The sequence below is a fragment of the Saimiri boliviensis genome, chromosome 5 (genome assembly GCF_048565385.1).
Source record: "Saimiri boliviensis isolate mSaiBol1 chromosome 5, mSaiBol1.pri, whole genome shotgun sequence".
NCBI lineage: Eukaryota > Metazoa > Chordata > Mammalia > Primates > Cebidae > Saimiri > Saimiri boliviensis.
The window spans coordinates 43,427,276-43,444,015 of record NC_133453.1 but is presented as its reverse complement, the minus strand read 5'-3'; the positions used below and the strand labels follow the sequence as shown (position 1 = coordinate 43,444,015).

Below are 16,740 nucleotides of genomic sequence, written 5' to 3'. Positions count from 1 at the left end.
CATAGGTGATTAGTCCACCTTGGCCTCTCAAAGTGCTGGGATTACAGGCGTGAGCCACCTCCTGGCCCATTTCCCCATTTATTTGTAACTTCTGTTGTCTTTTGTCTTTTTTTTTTCTCTTTGTTTTTGTAGAGATGGAGCCTCACTGTGTTTCCCAAGCTGGTCCTAAAATCCTTGGCTCAAGTGATCCTCCCATCTTGGCCTGCCAAGGCGCTGGTATTATATAGGCATGAGCCACTGTACCTGACCACTTTATGTTTTTGTAGAGGATTACCTCTAGTTCCTAGTCTATATTTGGTATCTGATAAGTTACCTGTAAATTATTGCAAACTTTCAGTCATCTCTTTGGTAAATAGAGATTAATTGTAATCCTGAAGTAAGGAGTTTTGGTGCTTTTTGTAATACCCTTTGAATGAAAAAATTGGTAACTAGTGGCTAGGTGGAGATAACTTTAGAAGCAGTTATATTCTGAAGTTACTAGGTGTTTCTTGAAGTTATAAAATTTCCAGTGCAAATGGGAGCTGAGATGAGTTAACAGATAATTAATAAATACAGAGAATGCAGTATGTGTTCATTGGAGTTTATTATTTGTAAGTTGATTTTTAGATAAGTAGAGTAGAAATATGACTTTTCCTCAGTAAATTAGAACATATTTCCTGTGTTTTGTGCCTCAATTTGTAGACAAGGAACGTACTTTAAAAAAATATTTACTTTTTGATGCTGCTTACTTCTTTAGATATGGCTAAGACATAATGTCATGTCACAACAATTCAGCAATTTCAGGATGCTAATACTTCTTTGTACCCTTTGCCAGTTTTTAGCCAGTTTACTTGACTGTTTTCTAACTTTTTAATATATCTAAATGCACAATAATTGAAATTATGAGTCTGTAGATATTTTTCCATTTTTATAATCAAAGTAGAGAGCACTTTAGTATGTCTTTTGCTTTATTAATCAGCCTAGAAAATAACTGCTTTCTTATATTTTGGCATTAATAATGAAAGTAAGCATGTTTTTTAATTTTCTTTTTTGAAGTGGGATTTTGCTCTGTCACCAGGCTAGAGTGCAGTGGCATGATCTCAGCTGACTGCAGCCTCCACCTCCTGGGTTCAGGTTCAAGGGATTCTCCTGCCTCAGCCTCCCAAGTAGCTGGGACCACAGGTGCATGCAACTATGCCCAGCTAATTTTTGTATTTGTAGTGGAGACAGGGTTTCTCACCATGTTGGCCAGGATGGTCTTGATCTCCTGACCTTGTAGTCTGCCTGCCTTGGCTCCCAAAATGCTGGGATTACAGGTGAGAGCCACTGTGCCTGGCTATTTTTTTCATTACAAGCATAACTCCTAACAAGTAAGGGCTGATTTTAGTGTACAAGTTTTTTTTTTCAGGTCTAAGAAAACATTTACCTCCCTATTTAAGTTATTCTATGAAACATACATTATACATAACATACTAAAACATTACATAAAACTTTGTATAAAATATGGCTCACAAGTGTTTTATTCTGGTGCTATTTTTACTTATTTTTTTCTACCAGCCACTTTTTGGACTGGATTGTGTAGTAACTGTCGTGTATATATATTTTATCTTTTATTGTCTTGTGTACATTTTTGTTAGTTGACCAGGAAGAGTTTTTTTTTTCCCTCACACATCCTTTATTGATTTGAGGATGTATACTTGCCATTTTTAGTTAATGCAGTTGATTATATAATGATGTTAATTTGACTTGGGTCATGACTTCAGTCAAATCTCCCACTAGCTCATGTTGAATCTTTGTGATTAGGAGAAGGTACTCCTTATGTCAGTATACATGCATGGTGACTGGAATGTAGGCTGGATTCCAGCTCTGGTTGGTCTCTTCAGTTGCACAACTGTGTACATGTTAGCCCTGTGTTACATTAAATTGAAGCTGTAAGTTTTGCATTATTTGTCACAGATTATACCCACAGCACTGCTGAATCAAGTTAATTTTGCTGTTGGTTGTAAAAGGGTTAGATGAGTTAAGAAACTTGACACTTATCACCACCAGTCTTTATTACCACTTAGTGGAAAACAACTCAAAAACACATAACATGCAGCCTACTAGATATAGGGCAGTAGGGTGAATGGTGATTTAGAAATGATGTTATTATTTTTTTTTTTTGAGACGGAGTTTCGCTCTTGTTACCCAGGCTGGAGTGCAATGGCGTGATCTCGGCTCACCGCAACCTCCGCCTCCTGGGTTCAGGCAATTCTCCTGCCTCAGCCTCCTGAGTAGCTGGGATTACAGGCGCGCACCACCATGCCCAGCTAATTTTTTGTATTTTTAGTAGAGACGGGGTTTCACCGTGTTGACCAGGATGGTCTCGATCTCTTGACCTCGTGATCCACCCGCCTCGGCCTCCCAAAGTGCTGGGATTACAGGCTTGAGCCACCGCGCCCGGCTGAAATGATGTTATTTTTATAACTAAGGGGACAGCATTATTAGGGATCCGGAAAAGAAATGCAGTTACAAACAACTGAAAATTCGACCCTTGCCTTTTTGTTTTCTTCTGGTACAGTGTCCAGTAAATAAACAAATAAAGTTTTGCCTAACAAATTTGTTCATGTATGTCCTGGTTTGTTTCTTTTTTGGGGGATTTCTTTTTCTTTTCTTTGAGACTGAGTCTTACTTTGTTGCCCAGGCTAGAGTGCAATGGTGTGATCTTGGCTCACTGCCAACCTCTACCTCCCAGGTTCAAGCAATTCTACCTCTTCAGCCTCCTGAATAGCTGGGATTACAGGCACCCGCCATCATGCCTGGCTAATTTTTATAATTTTGTAGAGATGGTGTTTCACCATTTTGGCCAGGATGGTCTCAAACTCCTGATCTCAGGTGATCCTCCCGCCTCGGCCTCCCAAAGTGTTGGGATTACAGGCATGAGCCACTATACCCAGCTGTAATGTCTTTGAATGTTTCTGTATACCAACATTTGCTACCCTCTAATTGCTGAATTTTTCTCATATGTATATATAGCTCCTGTGAATATCTTTATACGTTTATCTGTAGGCAGATCTGATTATTTCATTATAATAGATTCTTAGAAGAATGACTTAGTCAAAAAGTATACACTTCCTAAAAGTCTTGGTAAATATTTCCAAATTACTTCCCTGAAAAATTGTACTAATTTCTATTATATATTAGAATGATCAGCTCACTGACCTTTGGTATTGAATGTTATGAGGGTTATTGGTTTTCTATTTTTAGAAAATATTTCTGTTTTCTGTAAGTCTTTGGAAGAAATGTGCTATTGTCAGTTCAGGTGATTTTTATAATGATAATAAGGGAGGAGGGATGATACTGATGGGATTCTCTTTTTGCAGCTAATAGTCTAAAAATTGCAGTGGAGAATAGATATGACTTTTTGTTTATATATTTGCATTTTCAGGCAATTCTGCCTTGAGCTAAATGGACTTGCTGTCAAACTTCAGGTAATACTTTCTTTAAGTTAGAGTTATAATTGAAAGTTCTGATTTTTTTCTATTTTTATAATGTAATGTGCTTACAAAAACTTGTCCAAATTTCTAACTTACTTTCTGCTAGGATTTTTAATGAAAATATAGTAACAGAAATGATACACTTTTTTATTTTACATATTAAGAAATATAATTATTTTTAACAGAGTGAATGCCATCCAGATACTTGCACTCAAATGACAGCAACTGAACAATGGATTTTTCTTTGTGCAGCTCATAAAACTCCAAAAGAGGTGAGGATTTATGAAATAGAGTAAAAAAAAATTACAGCCTATATCTCTCCAAGACAATAGACAAGTTTTTTTTTTTAAGGGTTTTTAGTTCACTGTTTATTTTGCCATTTCATTTTGAGTTCCTTGCTGTGGGGTTATTGCTACAGTGCTATTTTAGGATTTCTTATGATTAGCATCATTTTTCATAATTGGGCAATTACATGGGTTAGAACTCACTTGATGATCTACTGGCTATTACAGATTAACATCTGGCACATTGTACTTATATCTACTGTGTAATGGTTGAGATGCTGTCTACTAAAACTACAAAAAAATTAGCTGTACATGGTGGCACATGCCTGTATTCCCGGCTATTTGGGATGCTGAGGCAGGAGAATCACTTGAACCCGGGAGGCAGAGGTTGCAGTGAGCCAAGATTGCACCATTGCACTCCAGCCTGGGCAACAAGAGTGATACTCTGCCTCAAAAAAAACCAAAAAACAAAACAAAAAAAAACACAAAAAGACGTAAAATATCTCATTGAGGGACAACTGGATATCTACATACAAAAAAATGAAGTTGGACCCCTCCCTCATATTGTGCACAAGAATTAGCTCAAAATGGATCAAGTACTTAAATGTAAGAGCTAATGTTTTTAAATTCTTGGAGAAAAACGTAATTGTAAATCTTCATGAGGCTAAGTGTGGTAGCTCATGCCTATAATCTCAGCACTTCGGGATGCCAAGGTGGCTAGATAGCTTGAGCCCAGGAATTTGAGACTAGCCTGGGCAGCATGGTGAAAGCCCCATCTCCACTAAAAATACAAAAAAATTACTGAGTGTGATGGTGTGCATATTTAGTCCCAGCTACTTGGGAGTCTGAGGTAGGAGAATCGCCTGAGCCCAAGGGTTAAAAGTTGCAGTAAACCAAGATCACACCACTATACTCTAGCCCAGGTGACAGGGAGAGACCTTGTCTCAAAAAAAGATTCAGAAGTGGCCAGTAAGCACATGAAAAGATGCTCAACATTAGTCATTAAGTAAATGCAGATCTCAAAACCACGAAGAGAGTTGGTGTAAGGGTTGTGTGTTATTGTTAAGCTGATTAGCGTTGTCTTCACCACAACCATGCTTGATTAGAAAAAGAAAAACCACAGTGAGAATGGAGAAACAAAATGTAGCATAGATATACAAAATGGAATATTATAAAGCTGTGTTTGCCATTTTCTTTTTTTTTTTTTTGAGACGGAGTTTCGCTCTTGTTACCCAGGCTGGAGTGCAATGGCACGATCTCGGCTCCGCAACCTCCGCCTCCTGGCTTCAGGCAATTCTCCTGCCTCAGCCTCCTGAGTAGCTGGAATTATAGGCACGTGCCACCATGCCCAGCTAATTTTTTGTATTTTTAGTAGAGATGGGGTTTCACCATGTTGATCAGGATGGTCTCGATCTCTCGACCTCGTGATCCACCCGCCTCGGCCTCCCAAAGTGCTGGGATTACAGGCTTGAGCCACCGCGCCCGGCCTTCTTTTTTTTTTTTTTTTTTTTGAGATGGAGTTTCCCTCTTGTTACCCAGGCTGGAGTGCAATGGCGCGATCTCGGCTCACCGCAACCTCCGCCTCCTGGGTTCAGGCAATTCTCCTACCTCAGCCTCCTGAGTAGCTGGGATTACAGGCACGTGCCACCATGCCCACCTAATTTTTTGTATTTTAGTAGAGACGGAGTTTCACCATGTTGACCTGGATGGTCTCGATTTCTTGACCTCGTGATCCACCTGCCTCGGCCTCCCAATGTGCTGGGATTACAGGCTTGAGCCACCGCGCCCGGCAGGAATGAACTCTTAAAGGGAGAAACATGGCCGGGTGCGGTGGCTCACACCTGTAATCCCAGCACTTCCTGGGAGGCCGAGACAGGCAGATCATGAGGTCAGGAGATCGAGACCATCTTGGCCATGGTGAAACCTGTCTACTAAAACACAAAAAATTAGCTGTAGTAGCCTGTAGTCCCAGCTAGTCAGGAGGCTGAGGTAGGGGAATCACTTGAACCTGGGAGACAGAGGTTGCAGTGAGCCAGGATCATGCCACTGCACTCCAGCCTTGTGACAGAGCAAGACTCTGTCTTAAAAAAAAAAAAGCGAAAATGTGCAGTACAGCATTTTGTATATATTAAAAACATTAAAGGCTAAAAAGTTTTGAATTAAAAAAAAAAGGAATAAAGTACTGATTCATGCTACACCATGAATGAGCCTTGAAAACTAATAGAAGCCAGACACAAAATGCCACTTATTACATTATTTCATTTTAATGAAATATTCAGAATAGGTAAATCCTATGAGACAGAACTAGTTGTTGCTTAGGGATAGGGGAAGGAGAGAATGGGAAGTGACTACTAATTGGTTCAGGGTTTTTTTGGGGGGATGATGAAATGTTCTGGAATTTAGTGGTAATGGTTGCACAATTTTGTAAATGTAGTAGAAACTACTGAGTTTTTACTCATTTAGAGATGGAGTTTCTCTCTTGTTGCCCAGGCTGGAGTGCAATGGCACGATCTTGGCTCACTGCAGCCTCTGCCTTCTGGGTTTGAGTGATTCTCCTCCCTCAGCCTCCTGAGTAGCTGGGATTGCAGGCATGGGCCACCATACCTGGCTAACTTTGTATTTTTAGTAGAGATGGAGTTTCACCATACTGGCCAGGCTGGTCTCAAACTCCTCAGGTGATCTGCCCACTTCAGCCTCCCAAAGTTCTGGGATTACAGGTGTGAGCCATCGCGCCTGATTGGAACTACTCAATTTTTAAGAGTAAATTTTAGTTGTATCAATTGTGTCTTAATTTAAAAAAAGACAAAAAGTAACCCATTAATAATTTTATGTCAGTTAGCTGCTGAAATGGTAATAGTTTTGATATAGTAGGGCAAAGAAACTACGTTATGAAAATTAATTTTACCTCTTTCATTTTACCTTTTTTTTTTTTTGAGACAGTTTCGCTCTTGTTACCCAGGCTGGAGTGCAATGGCACGATCTCGGCTCACCACAACCTCCGCCTCCTGGGTTCAGGCAATTCTCCTGCCTCAGCCTCCTAAGTAGCTGGGATTAAGGCACGCGCCACCATGCCCAGCTAATTTTTTGTATTTTTAGTAGAGATGGGGTTTCACCCTGTTGACCAGGACGGTCTCGATCTCTTGACCTCGTGATCCACCCGCCTCGGCCTCCCAAAGTGCTGGGATTACAGGCTTGAGCCACCGCGCCCGACCCATTTTACCTTTTTTTTTTTTTCAGTCTGAGATGAAGTCTCACTCTGTCGCCCAGGCTAGAGTGCAGTGGCACAATTTCATCTCACTGCAACCTCTGCCTCCTGAGTTCAAGCAATTCTCCTGAATAGCTAGGATTACAGACGTGTGCCACCACACTTGGCTAATTTTTTTTGGTATTTTTAGTAGACATGGGGTTTCATCATGTTGGCCAGGCTGGTCTTGAACTCCTAACCTCATGATCTGCCCGCCTTGGCCTCCCAAAGTGCTGGAATTACAGGCATGAGCCACCATGCCCGGCCTCATGTTACCTTTTTAATGTATCTCTTAGAAAGTTAATTAATTTTTTGAGACGGAATCTTACTCTGTTATCTAAGCTAGAATGTAGTGGCATGATCTTGCCTTACTGCAGCCTTGACCTCCTGTGCTCAAGTGATCCTCCTGCCTCAGCCTCCTTAGTAACTGGGACTACAGTCATATGCCACCTTGCTTGGCTAATTTTTCAATTTTTTTGTAGAGATAGGGGCATCTCTACAAATGCCCACGTGTTGCCCACGCTGGTCTTGAACTCCTGGGCTTAAGTGATCTTCCCGCTTTTGCCTCTCAAAGTGCTGGAATTACCGTGTGAGCCACTACACTAGGCCTAGAAAATTTAAAATTAAATGTATGGCTTGCATTATAACAGTTGACCCTTGAACAACTCAAGGGTTGGGATGCCAACCCTCTGCGCAGTTGAAAATCTGAGTATAACTTTTCACTCCTCCAAGACTTAATTACTAATAGCCTGCTGTTGACTGAAAGCCTTGCCAGTAATAATCAGTTCACACACATTTTGTATGTTGTATGTATTATATACTGTATTAAAATGAAGTAAGCTAGAGAAAAGAAAACGTTATTCAGAAAATCATAAGGGGCTGGGCATGATGGCTTATGCCTATAATCCCAGCACTTTGGGGAGGCTGAAATGGGAGGATTGCTTGAGACCAGGAGTTTGAGACCAGCCTGGTCAACATAGTGAGACCATATTTCTTTAAAAAAGAAAGAAAGAAAGAAAGAAAATCATAAGAAAGAGAAAATATATTTGCTGTTAATGCATTAAGTGGATCATTGTAAAGTTCTTCCTCATTGTGTTCATGTGGTTGAGTAGGCTGAGGAGGAGAAAGAAGTGGAGTTGGTCTTGCTGTCTCTGGGAAAATCTGAGCATAAATACATTTACGCAGTTCAAGCCTGTGTTGTTCAAGGGTCTGCTTGTTTTTTTGTTGATGGTTCTGGTTTAAAGGTTGTAAAATTGTCCAGTTGTTTACCCAAATGACAAATATGAGAAACACAGTGGCTTGGGATATTTGTTTTGCCAACCCATCTGTGGTCATATATATGGAGAAAGGTAGTTTTTTCAGTAAATATTGCTCCTGGTACTGTTTTTGGCAGTGATTCCAGTAATAAAAAATTCCTATGGATATATTGTTAGAAAAATACTTTTTGATTAGATAATTTTTTAGTGCCATGGCACTAAGCCATATTTAGTAGTTATTAAATGGTATTATTTATTATTATTTTTTTGAGACGGAGTCTCGCTGTGTCGCCAGGCTGGAGTGCAGTGGTGCAATCTTGGCTCACTGCAACCTCTGCCTCCTGAGTTCAAGTGATTCTTTTGCCTCAGCCTCTTGAGTAGCTGGGATTACAGGCACGTACCACCATGCCCAGCTGATTTTTGTATTTTTAGTAGAGACAGAGTTTCACCATGTTGGCCAGGATGGTCTCAATTTCTTGACCTTGTGATCTGCCTGCCTTGGCCTCCCACAGTTCTGGGATTACAGGCATGAGCCACTGCACCCGGCTGGTTAAACTGTATTTCTCAGTAACAGCTTCAGTCTCAAACTTGAAAAATAATTACTGGGTAGAGTCATTTAGCTATAGTCATTGTTACTCCTTCCTCTAGTTGTTTTTTCCTTCTGGTTGACTACCTGATTTGTTTCTAGACTGCCTTCCCCTTGATACTGCTCCCTGTCTGCCCTCAGGACTCGATGAGGAAAATTACTTTGCAGTTTTATTTTTCCTTTAATAAATTTACTGAGTTGCCATGAGACAGTGTTTTATTGTTTCTTTTTCTCATTGTTTCTGATAAATGGAACAGAGTAAGTCAGATTTGTTAGAATATAAAGAAACTTTGGGATTTCATGTTAAAATTCAAAGGTGATATGGGAGAAAAGTTCTTTAGAGGGCTGCTAGATTGGTAATAGAATGTGAGGGACATAATGAGGGATATTGTTTAGGATATAAGAAGGCATCCCTGGAGATACTTGTGAAGGAAAGGAAGCATCTGTGCTGTTTGGTAAAATAAATGATAGGAATCAGTATATTTGGGTTATTGAATTTGAGTCCTTCTTCCTACTTGTATGATCTCGCGTAAGTCATTGACCATTCAAAACCTCAGTTTCCTCATTTGTAAAGGGAAAGTGTTGGATTAATCAGGGATTCAGCCAGGTGCAGCGGCTCGTGCCTGTTATTTTAGCACTCTGGGAGACCAAGGCAGGAGGATTGCTTAAGCCCAGGAGTTCAAGACCAGCTTGGGCAACATAGTGAGACCCTGTCTCTACAAAAAAATTTAAAACTTAGCCAGGCATGGTGGCAGATGCCTATAATTCCACCTGTTCAGGAGGCTGAGGTGGGAGGATCACTTGAGTCCAGGAGGTAAGAGGCTGCAGTGAGCCATGATCATGCCACTGCACTTCAGCCTGGGTGACAGAGTGGGACCCTGTTTAAAAAAAAAGAGATAAATTAGAATTCTTATCATCTGTAATTGTTACTTTCTTCTTAGGTAATGATGTTGGGAATAAAACTGGGAGACTGATTTTTGTATCATCTAGAATTGTGATATAGTTCATGGGGATAATAAACCTTATTAATGTAACATTGTATTTTACAGGGATTCTGAAATTGTAAGGAACTTTATTATTAGAAAATGCTTATGTCTTTGGAATAAGGTATAACCATATAATGAATATATCTAACCTAAGAGAGAGCTCTTTGTTGATGCATTTCTCGGTTCTTTCTTTTGTAGTGTCCTGCTATTGACTACACTAGACACACACTTGATGGTGCTGCATGTCTTCTGAATAGCAATAAATATTTTCCCAGCAGGTAATTGAAACTTTTAAACGTAGTGTTAAACCTTTTAGATTTAATGTATATGATTGGTATTTTATATTTATTTTTTTGAGACAAATTTTCCCTCTTGTTGCTCAGGCTAGAGTGCAATGGCAGTCTTGGCTCACCACAACCTCTGTCTCCCGGGTTCAAGTGATTCTGCTGCCTCAGCCTCCCAAGTAGCTGGAATTACAGTCATGCAATACTACGCCTGGCTAATTTTGTATTTTTAGTAGAGTTGAGGTTTCTCCATGTTGGTCAGTCTGGTCTCAAACTCCTGACCTCAGGTGATCCGCCCTCCTGGGCCTCCCAAAGTGCTGGGATTACAGGCGTGAGCCACAGCGCCCATCAGGATTGGTATTTTAAAAGTAAAATTAGGTTGCTTGTTAATGCATTATTGTATTTATTTTTTTAGCTCTTGTATTTTGGCTTGTTCAAATTATTCGAGTTTTGAAATTAGGACTGTGGTTGAACAGCAGCACTTGGCTCTCAAAGCTCAAGGCCAGTACCTGTTGCTGTGTGTCATTCTACAGAGCTCTCCCTCTTATGCTTTAGGAGTTGGGATATTTACATACTTGATCACTTGAATCTCTATGATAGTTAGACTTAGCCTCCCTTTATATAGCATGCCTAAAGAGCAGACTTTTCTAAGTTGAATTACTTGTTTTTGAAGGATTCCATATCCTTGCTCATTGATTTTTAAGATCTGGGAAGTCTGTACATGTAAAATATTATCAGTGAAGTTTATGACTACCTTTTATTTTATTAAGGTTATTTGTTACCAGATGGATAGATTTAGAGAATTTTTTCCCCCAAAATATGATTAGCTTCAAAGAGTTCATATGAAATATGTTAAGAAAAATACTGACTTTTGGCCTCAATATTCTGTATATACATATTTTAAAAAAGAATATCAGAAATATGCAGATAATGTTAACAATTTCTCTCTCTCTCTCTTTTTTTTTATATGGAGTCTTGCTCACCCAGGCTGAAGTGCAGTGATGCAGTCTCAGCTCACTGCAACCTCTGCCTCTTGGGTTCAAGTGATTCTCCTGCCTCAGCCTCATGAGTAGCTGGGATTAGAGGTGCCCACGACCATGCCTGGCTCATTTTTGTATTTTTTAGTAGAGATGAGGTTCCACCATGTTGGCCAGGCTGGTCTCGAACTCCTGACATCAAGTGATCCACCTGCCTTGACCTCTCAGAGTGCTGGGATTACGGGTGTGAGCCACCACACCTGGACTTAATTTCTTAAAAAAAAAAAGGAAGAATAATCTACTTCCGTAGTATAAAACAATAATTCCTTTCAGGAGTTTTAATCACCTCTAGTGGACAATGTATTAATGTTGGAAATAGATGTTTTAGTAAATTTTGAATAGTCAAGGATTTATTCTAACTACGTTAAACTGTTACACAGTTTCAAAACTGAATTTAACTTAGCCACTGTGGTTAGGTGGAAAGAACACTAGGCCAGAAGTGAGGAGCCGGGGCTCCAGGCATTTACTCTCAGTGTGACCTTGGAGTAGTCACTTATTTTCCCTAGGTGTCAGTTTCCACACTTGTAAACTCAGAAAATTGTACTGTATTGTTTCTAAGATTCCATTCAGTTCTAAGACTCTGTGATTCCTTTTCTACTTCTAGGGTTAGCATAAAGGAATCATCCGTAGCGAAACTAGGATCAGTATGCCGTAGGATTTACAGAATATTTTCACATGCTTATTTTCATCATCGGCAGATATTTGATGAATATGAAGTAAGTATATTTCACTAATTATCTCGATACATTCTTATCAGAATGACAATAATATATATTGATATTATTTCCAGTCTTTTGGTTGGGTTAGTAAATTAAAAGAACATTTTTTTCTTCCTCTCTACAGAATGAAACATTTTTGTGTCATCGGTTTACTAAATTTGTGATGAAATATAATTTGATGTCCAAGGATAACCTGATTGTACCAATTTTAGAAGAGGAAGTACAGAATTCAGTTTCTGGGGAAAGTGAAGCATGAAGGGAATCATATGGAAAAATGTACTGATCACATAATTAACATTAATTATGTACTGTATATATCATTTTAGACACATCAATCATGTATCCATATTATAGCTTCTTTGTTTAGTATAGGTTTTTTTGTATGCTGGGTTTGCCTTTTAAAATGGGAAATACTTTTTAAGTTATTCATAAGCTGTATATTCACCAGTGTGGCACTCACGGTTTTTAAATAAGATTAGTATTATCTGTTTATAATGCCTGTTAATAAAAGAATTTACAGTTTGGTAAAATTGCTGCTAAACAATCATTGGATCACAATCCTCATCAAACAAACCTATCTGTAAAAAAAAAAATGAGAGCTTGAGATTTCACACAAGCCATTTACTAAAGAGTTATAAATGTTTTCCTTTGGTTTTACCCTGAGTTTAGATATCCTAAAAAATTCTATAGTACATAGTTTTGTCTTACCTGTTAACTTTCCCCAAATGAGATAAAAGTGTTTTAAAATTCTGTTTATAGTTTTTGATATGCATATATAATTATGTGTATATCTAAATACAGATGCAAATGAAGCATTAGTAGGACTTAATTTTACTGTGCTACATAAAGTATAACGTACTTGGAAAGGATTTACCTTTCTGCAACAATGGACTGGTACATACAGGATTATGATAATGATAAAGCACGTAAATGATGTTCCCACTGGAAACCTGCCCTGTCCATCCCTTCTCATTTCCCTTAACCTTATCCTCAAACTACTTTAGCTGAGAAGCTTTTCACCAGACTGTGAGTTAGTGGTGGCTTATACCTATTTATATTTGTATTAATTGCTTACAGATTATACCTCATATTAGCAATTACATTACACTACAAGAAAATGTATTTGCATAGGCTCTTGCTTATCTTTGTTTTGCAAAATTGTTCTACTTAGAAAACAGTCCTTAAAATAGTTTGACTCTTCCTGTTAGTAATATTAATCTTTCATTTTACCAGCTGGCAGCATTAAATAGAATTGAAGAAATACTGTAGTATTTATTTTATACCTCCTCCCCACAAAGTTTATGTTTGAATTATATGCACGTGTGAGATTATTTGCAATAATTGATAGGTTCCAAGGGTGTCGATGAATTGTCATACATTTTTTAGACTTTGTTATAATTCATTGTGGTAAGAATGATTCAAATGCAGATTTAACAATCTTATAATCTGTTGAATGCCATTTTTGATAAAGCATTGGAGGTCTTACTGCCAAACTGATTGTAATGAGGCACTAAGGGTGAAAAAAATTGTACATGTTAGGAAGAAAGTATTTAAATCCAACTTTTGAACGAATTTAACAAACATGAGGAACTTCTTTTTCATTTAAAAGGGTTATTTTGAAATGAAGATGAAAATGTATTCATCTTGTTTTTCAAATTTAAGGGAATTATTTATACCATATTTTGAGACAAGAATGTACAGCAAAAATGTGGGGAACAGTAGTGTACTGAGAGTGCGTGTATATATAGTAGTGTATGCATTTCTAAGCCTGCCAGTCTTTCTGGCTTTGAACAGTGCCCACCAGCCATAGTCATTACTGTTCCCCAACCCACAACTATCTTTTAAGAAGTCTTATGTTCACAGTGAAAGGAATGTTGACTTTGAAATTATGGATTTATATTAATGTCAGTATAAACCAATGGGAATGGTAATTTTTAAACAAACTTGCTAAATATTGAGAGACTAAAACTACTAAGTTAATAAATTATATATAGCAGTATAGCTGTTCTCTCTAGATGCTGTCTCACAATGGATTTCTGTTGCTTATTTTCTTAGTAAATATTTAAACTAAGGTAGTGACTGAGATTTGGTGATCTGGCTAAGTATTTTGAAACACATTTTGAATAATATGGCTTAGTGTGGATGGGGAATTAAATATGATTTTTTTTCTTATTCATTTCATCTTCCCTGTACTGTATATTTGGAATTGATCATAAAGTCTCCAAAAGAAAATAATCAGTTTGTAGTCTTGCTTTTGTATTCATGTTGGTATCTTACTCATTGCACTGTGAAGTTGATTCACTGTACTAGGTAAGACCTAAATGAAACAGTTCCTGTGTATATTTATTTATTTTTTTTTTTTGAGATGGAGCCTCACTTTGTGACCAGGCACGCGCCACCATGCCCAGCTACTTTTTTTGTATTTTTTATTATAGACGGGGTTTCACCATGTTGACCAGGATGGTCTCGATCTCTCGACCTTGTGATCCACCCGCCTCGGCTTCCCAAAGTGCTGAGATTACAGGCTTGAGCTACCGCGCCCGGCCTCTTTGGTGCTTTTTTTTTTTTTTTTTGAGACAGAGTTTTGCTCTTGTTACCCAGGCTGGAGTGCAATGGCGCGATCTCGGCTCACCGCAACCTCCGCCTCCTGGGTTCAGGCACGCACCACCGTGCCCAGCTAATTTTTTGTATTTTTAGTAGAGATGGGGTTTCACCATGTTGACCAGGACGGTCTTGATCTCTTGACCTTGTGATCCACCCACCTCGGCCTCCCAAAGTGCTGGGATTACAGGCTTGAGCCACTGCGCCCGGCCTTTGGTGCTTTTTAAAGAATTTTATGAAACAGATGCAGATCTTGGATTCTGACTGCTGAGATACCATGTCAGTAATTGTGCTCATTTCCTATGGCTGTTACAGTGAATCACAAATTTAGTGGATTAAAACAATATAAATGTATTTTGTCATACTTTCTGAGTTCAGAGTTCAAAATTAGCTTTACTGGGCTAAAATACAATTCCTGGTTCCTTCGAGAGGTTCCAGGGGAGAATTCTTTTCTTGCTTCTTTTAGCTTCTGGTGGCCGCCAGCATAGTAATTTGAGTCCCTATGTCCGTTATCACATTGCCTTTCCTTCTGTGATGGTATTTCCTTCTGACTTCCTCTTACAAGGACATTTGTGATTACATCATTGGGCCCACTTGGATAATCTCCCAATCTCAAAATCCTTAAGTACTTTTACAAAGTGCCTTTCACCATATAAAATATCGTGCAAGTTCCAGAGATTAGGACATGGACATTTTGGGGGCCTTTATTCAATCTACAAAGCAATCCTCAAATTTACTTTTTGTTTTGTTTTGGTTTTTTTTAGACAGGGACTTGCTCTGTCACCTGGGGTGCAGTGGCATGATCTTGGCTCACTGCAACCTCCATCTCCTGGGTTCAAACGATTCTCTTGCCTCAGCCTCCTGAGTAGCTGGTAGTACAGCCACCATGCCTGGCTAACTTTTGTATTTTTAGTAGAGATGGGGTTTCATCTTGTTGGCCAGGCTGGTCTCAAACTCCTGATCTCAAGTGATCCACCCGCCTTGGTGAAATGTACATTGTTAGGCCAGGAGCAATGGCTCTTGCCTGTAATCCTAGCACTTTGGGAGACTGAGGCAGGTTGATCATCTGAGGTCAGGGGTTCAAGACCAGCCAGAGCAACATGGCAAAACCCTCTTCTCTATTAAAAAATAAAAATTAGCCGGGTGTGGTGGCACGTGCCTGTAATTTCAGCTACTCGGGAGGCTGAGGCAGGAGAATTGCTTGAACCCAGGAGGTGGAGGTTGCAGTGAGCGAAGATCGTGCCACTGCACTCCAGCCTGTGTGACAGTGCAAGACTCTGTCCCAAACAAAACAAAACAAAACAAAACACAAATTTACATTGTTAATCTCATAGCTCATACTATGGACTTAATTTTTATTCGGATAGTGGGACTTTTTATTTCCTGCCTGTTATCCACTTCTTTGTGTCTCAACCACACAGGCATCATTTAAGTCTCTTATTGAAAAAGTTGAATTCGGGATCATTTTCTGCAGGTTACCATTTGCTACATTCTCCTCGTATTGATCCATTTATATATAACTAAGTTCTTGGTATGATCTTTAAAAAAAAATTTATTGTGGTAAGAACACTTAACATAAGATCCACTCTCAACAAATGTTTGTGCAATGCATTATTGTTGACTGTAGATATAATGTTACACAGCAGATCTCTAGAGTTTATTCATCTTGTTTGACTTGTATGTGCATTGATTAGTAACCTCTGATTCTATGAATTTGTCCATTTTATTTATATTTTGAGACAAGAGTTTTGCTCATGTTGCCAAGGCTGGAATGTAGTGGAACAATCTTGACTTACTGCAACCTCTGCCTCCCAAGTTCAAGAGATTCTCCTATCCCACCATGCACAGGCATGTACCACCATGTACAGCTAATTTTGCATTTTTAGTAGAGACAGGATTTTGCCTTGTTGGCCAGGCTGGTCTTGAACTCCTGACCTCCGGTGATCCACCTGCCTCAGCCTCCCAAAGTGCTGGGATTACAGGTGTGAGCCACTGTGCCTGGCCAATTTGACCATTTTAGATACTTCATATAAGTGAATTCATACAGTATTTGTCTTTCTGTGATTGGCTTATTTTACTTAGCATAATGTTCTCAAGGTTCATCTATCTTGTAGTATATTGGAGAATTTCCTGTTTTTGTTTTGTGAGACAAGGTCTCATTCTGTTGCCTAGGTTGGAGTGCATTGACAGTCACAGCTTATTGCAGCCTCAACCTCCTGGACTCAACCAGTCCTCCCACCTCAGCCTCTTCAGCCTCAGCCCAGTAGCTGAGACCACAGCCTCAGCTA

General features: G+C 39.1%; 1 protein-coding gene across 3 annotated transcripts in view; it reads left to right on the top strand.

The window, feature by feature from the left end:
* HSPE1 (heat shock protein family E (Hsp10) member 1) overlaps positions 1-14,086 on the top strand; it is a 55,602-nt gene extending 41,516 nt beyond the window's left edge. For all 3 annotated transcript variants that reach the window (XM_074399314.1, XM_074399313.1, XM_003925696.4), the window contains 5 exons: positions 3,407-3,449; positions 3,641-3,727; positions 10,010-10,089; positions 11,737-11,848; positions 11,976-14,086. In XM_074399314.1, the coding sequence (XP_074255415.1) occupies positions 3,407-3,449; positions 3,641-3,727; positions 10,010-10,089; positions 11,737-11,848; positions 11,976-12,107 (454 nt within the window). In that variant the 3' untranslated portion in view covers positions 12,108-14,086. The remainder of the gene's footprint in view (positions 1-3,406; positions 3,450-3,640; positions 3,728-10,009; positions 10,090-11,736; positions 11,849-11,975) is intronic.
* The last annotated feature ends 2,654 nt before the right edge of the window (positions 14,087-16,740 follow it).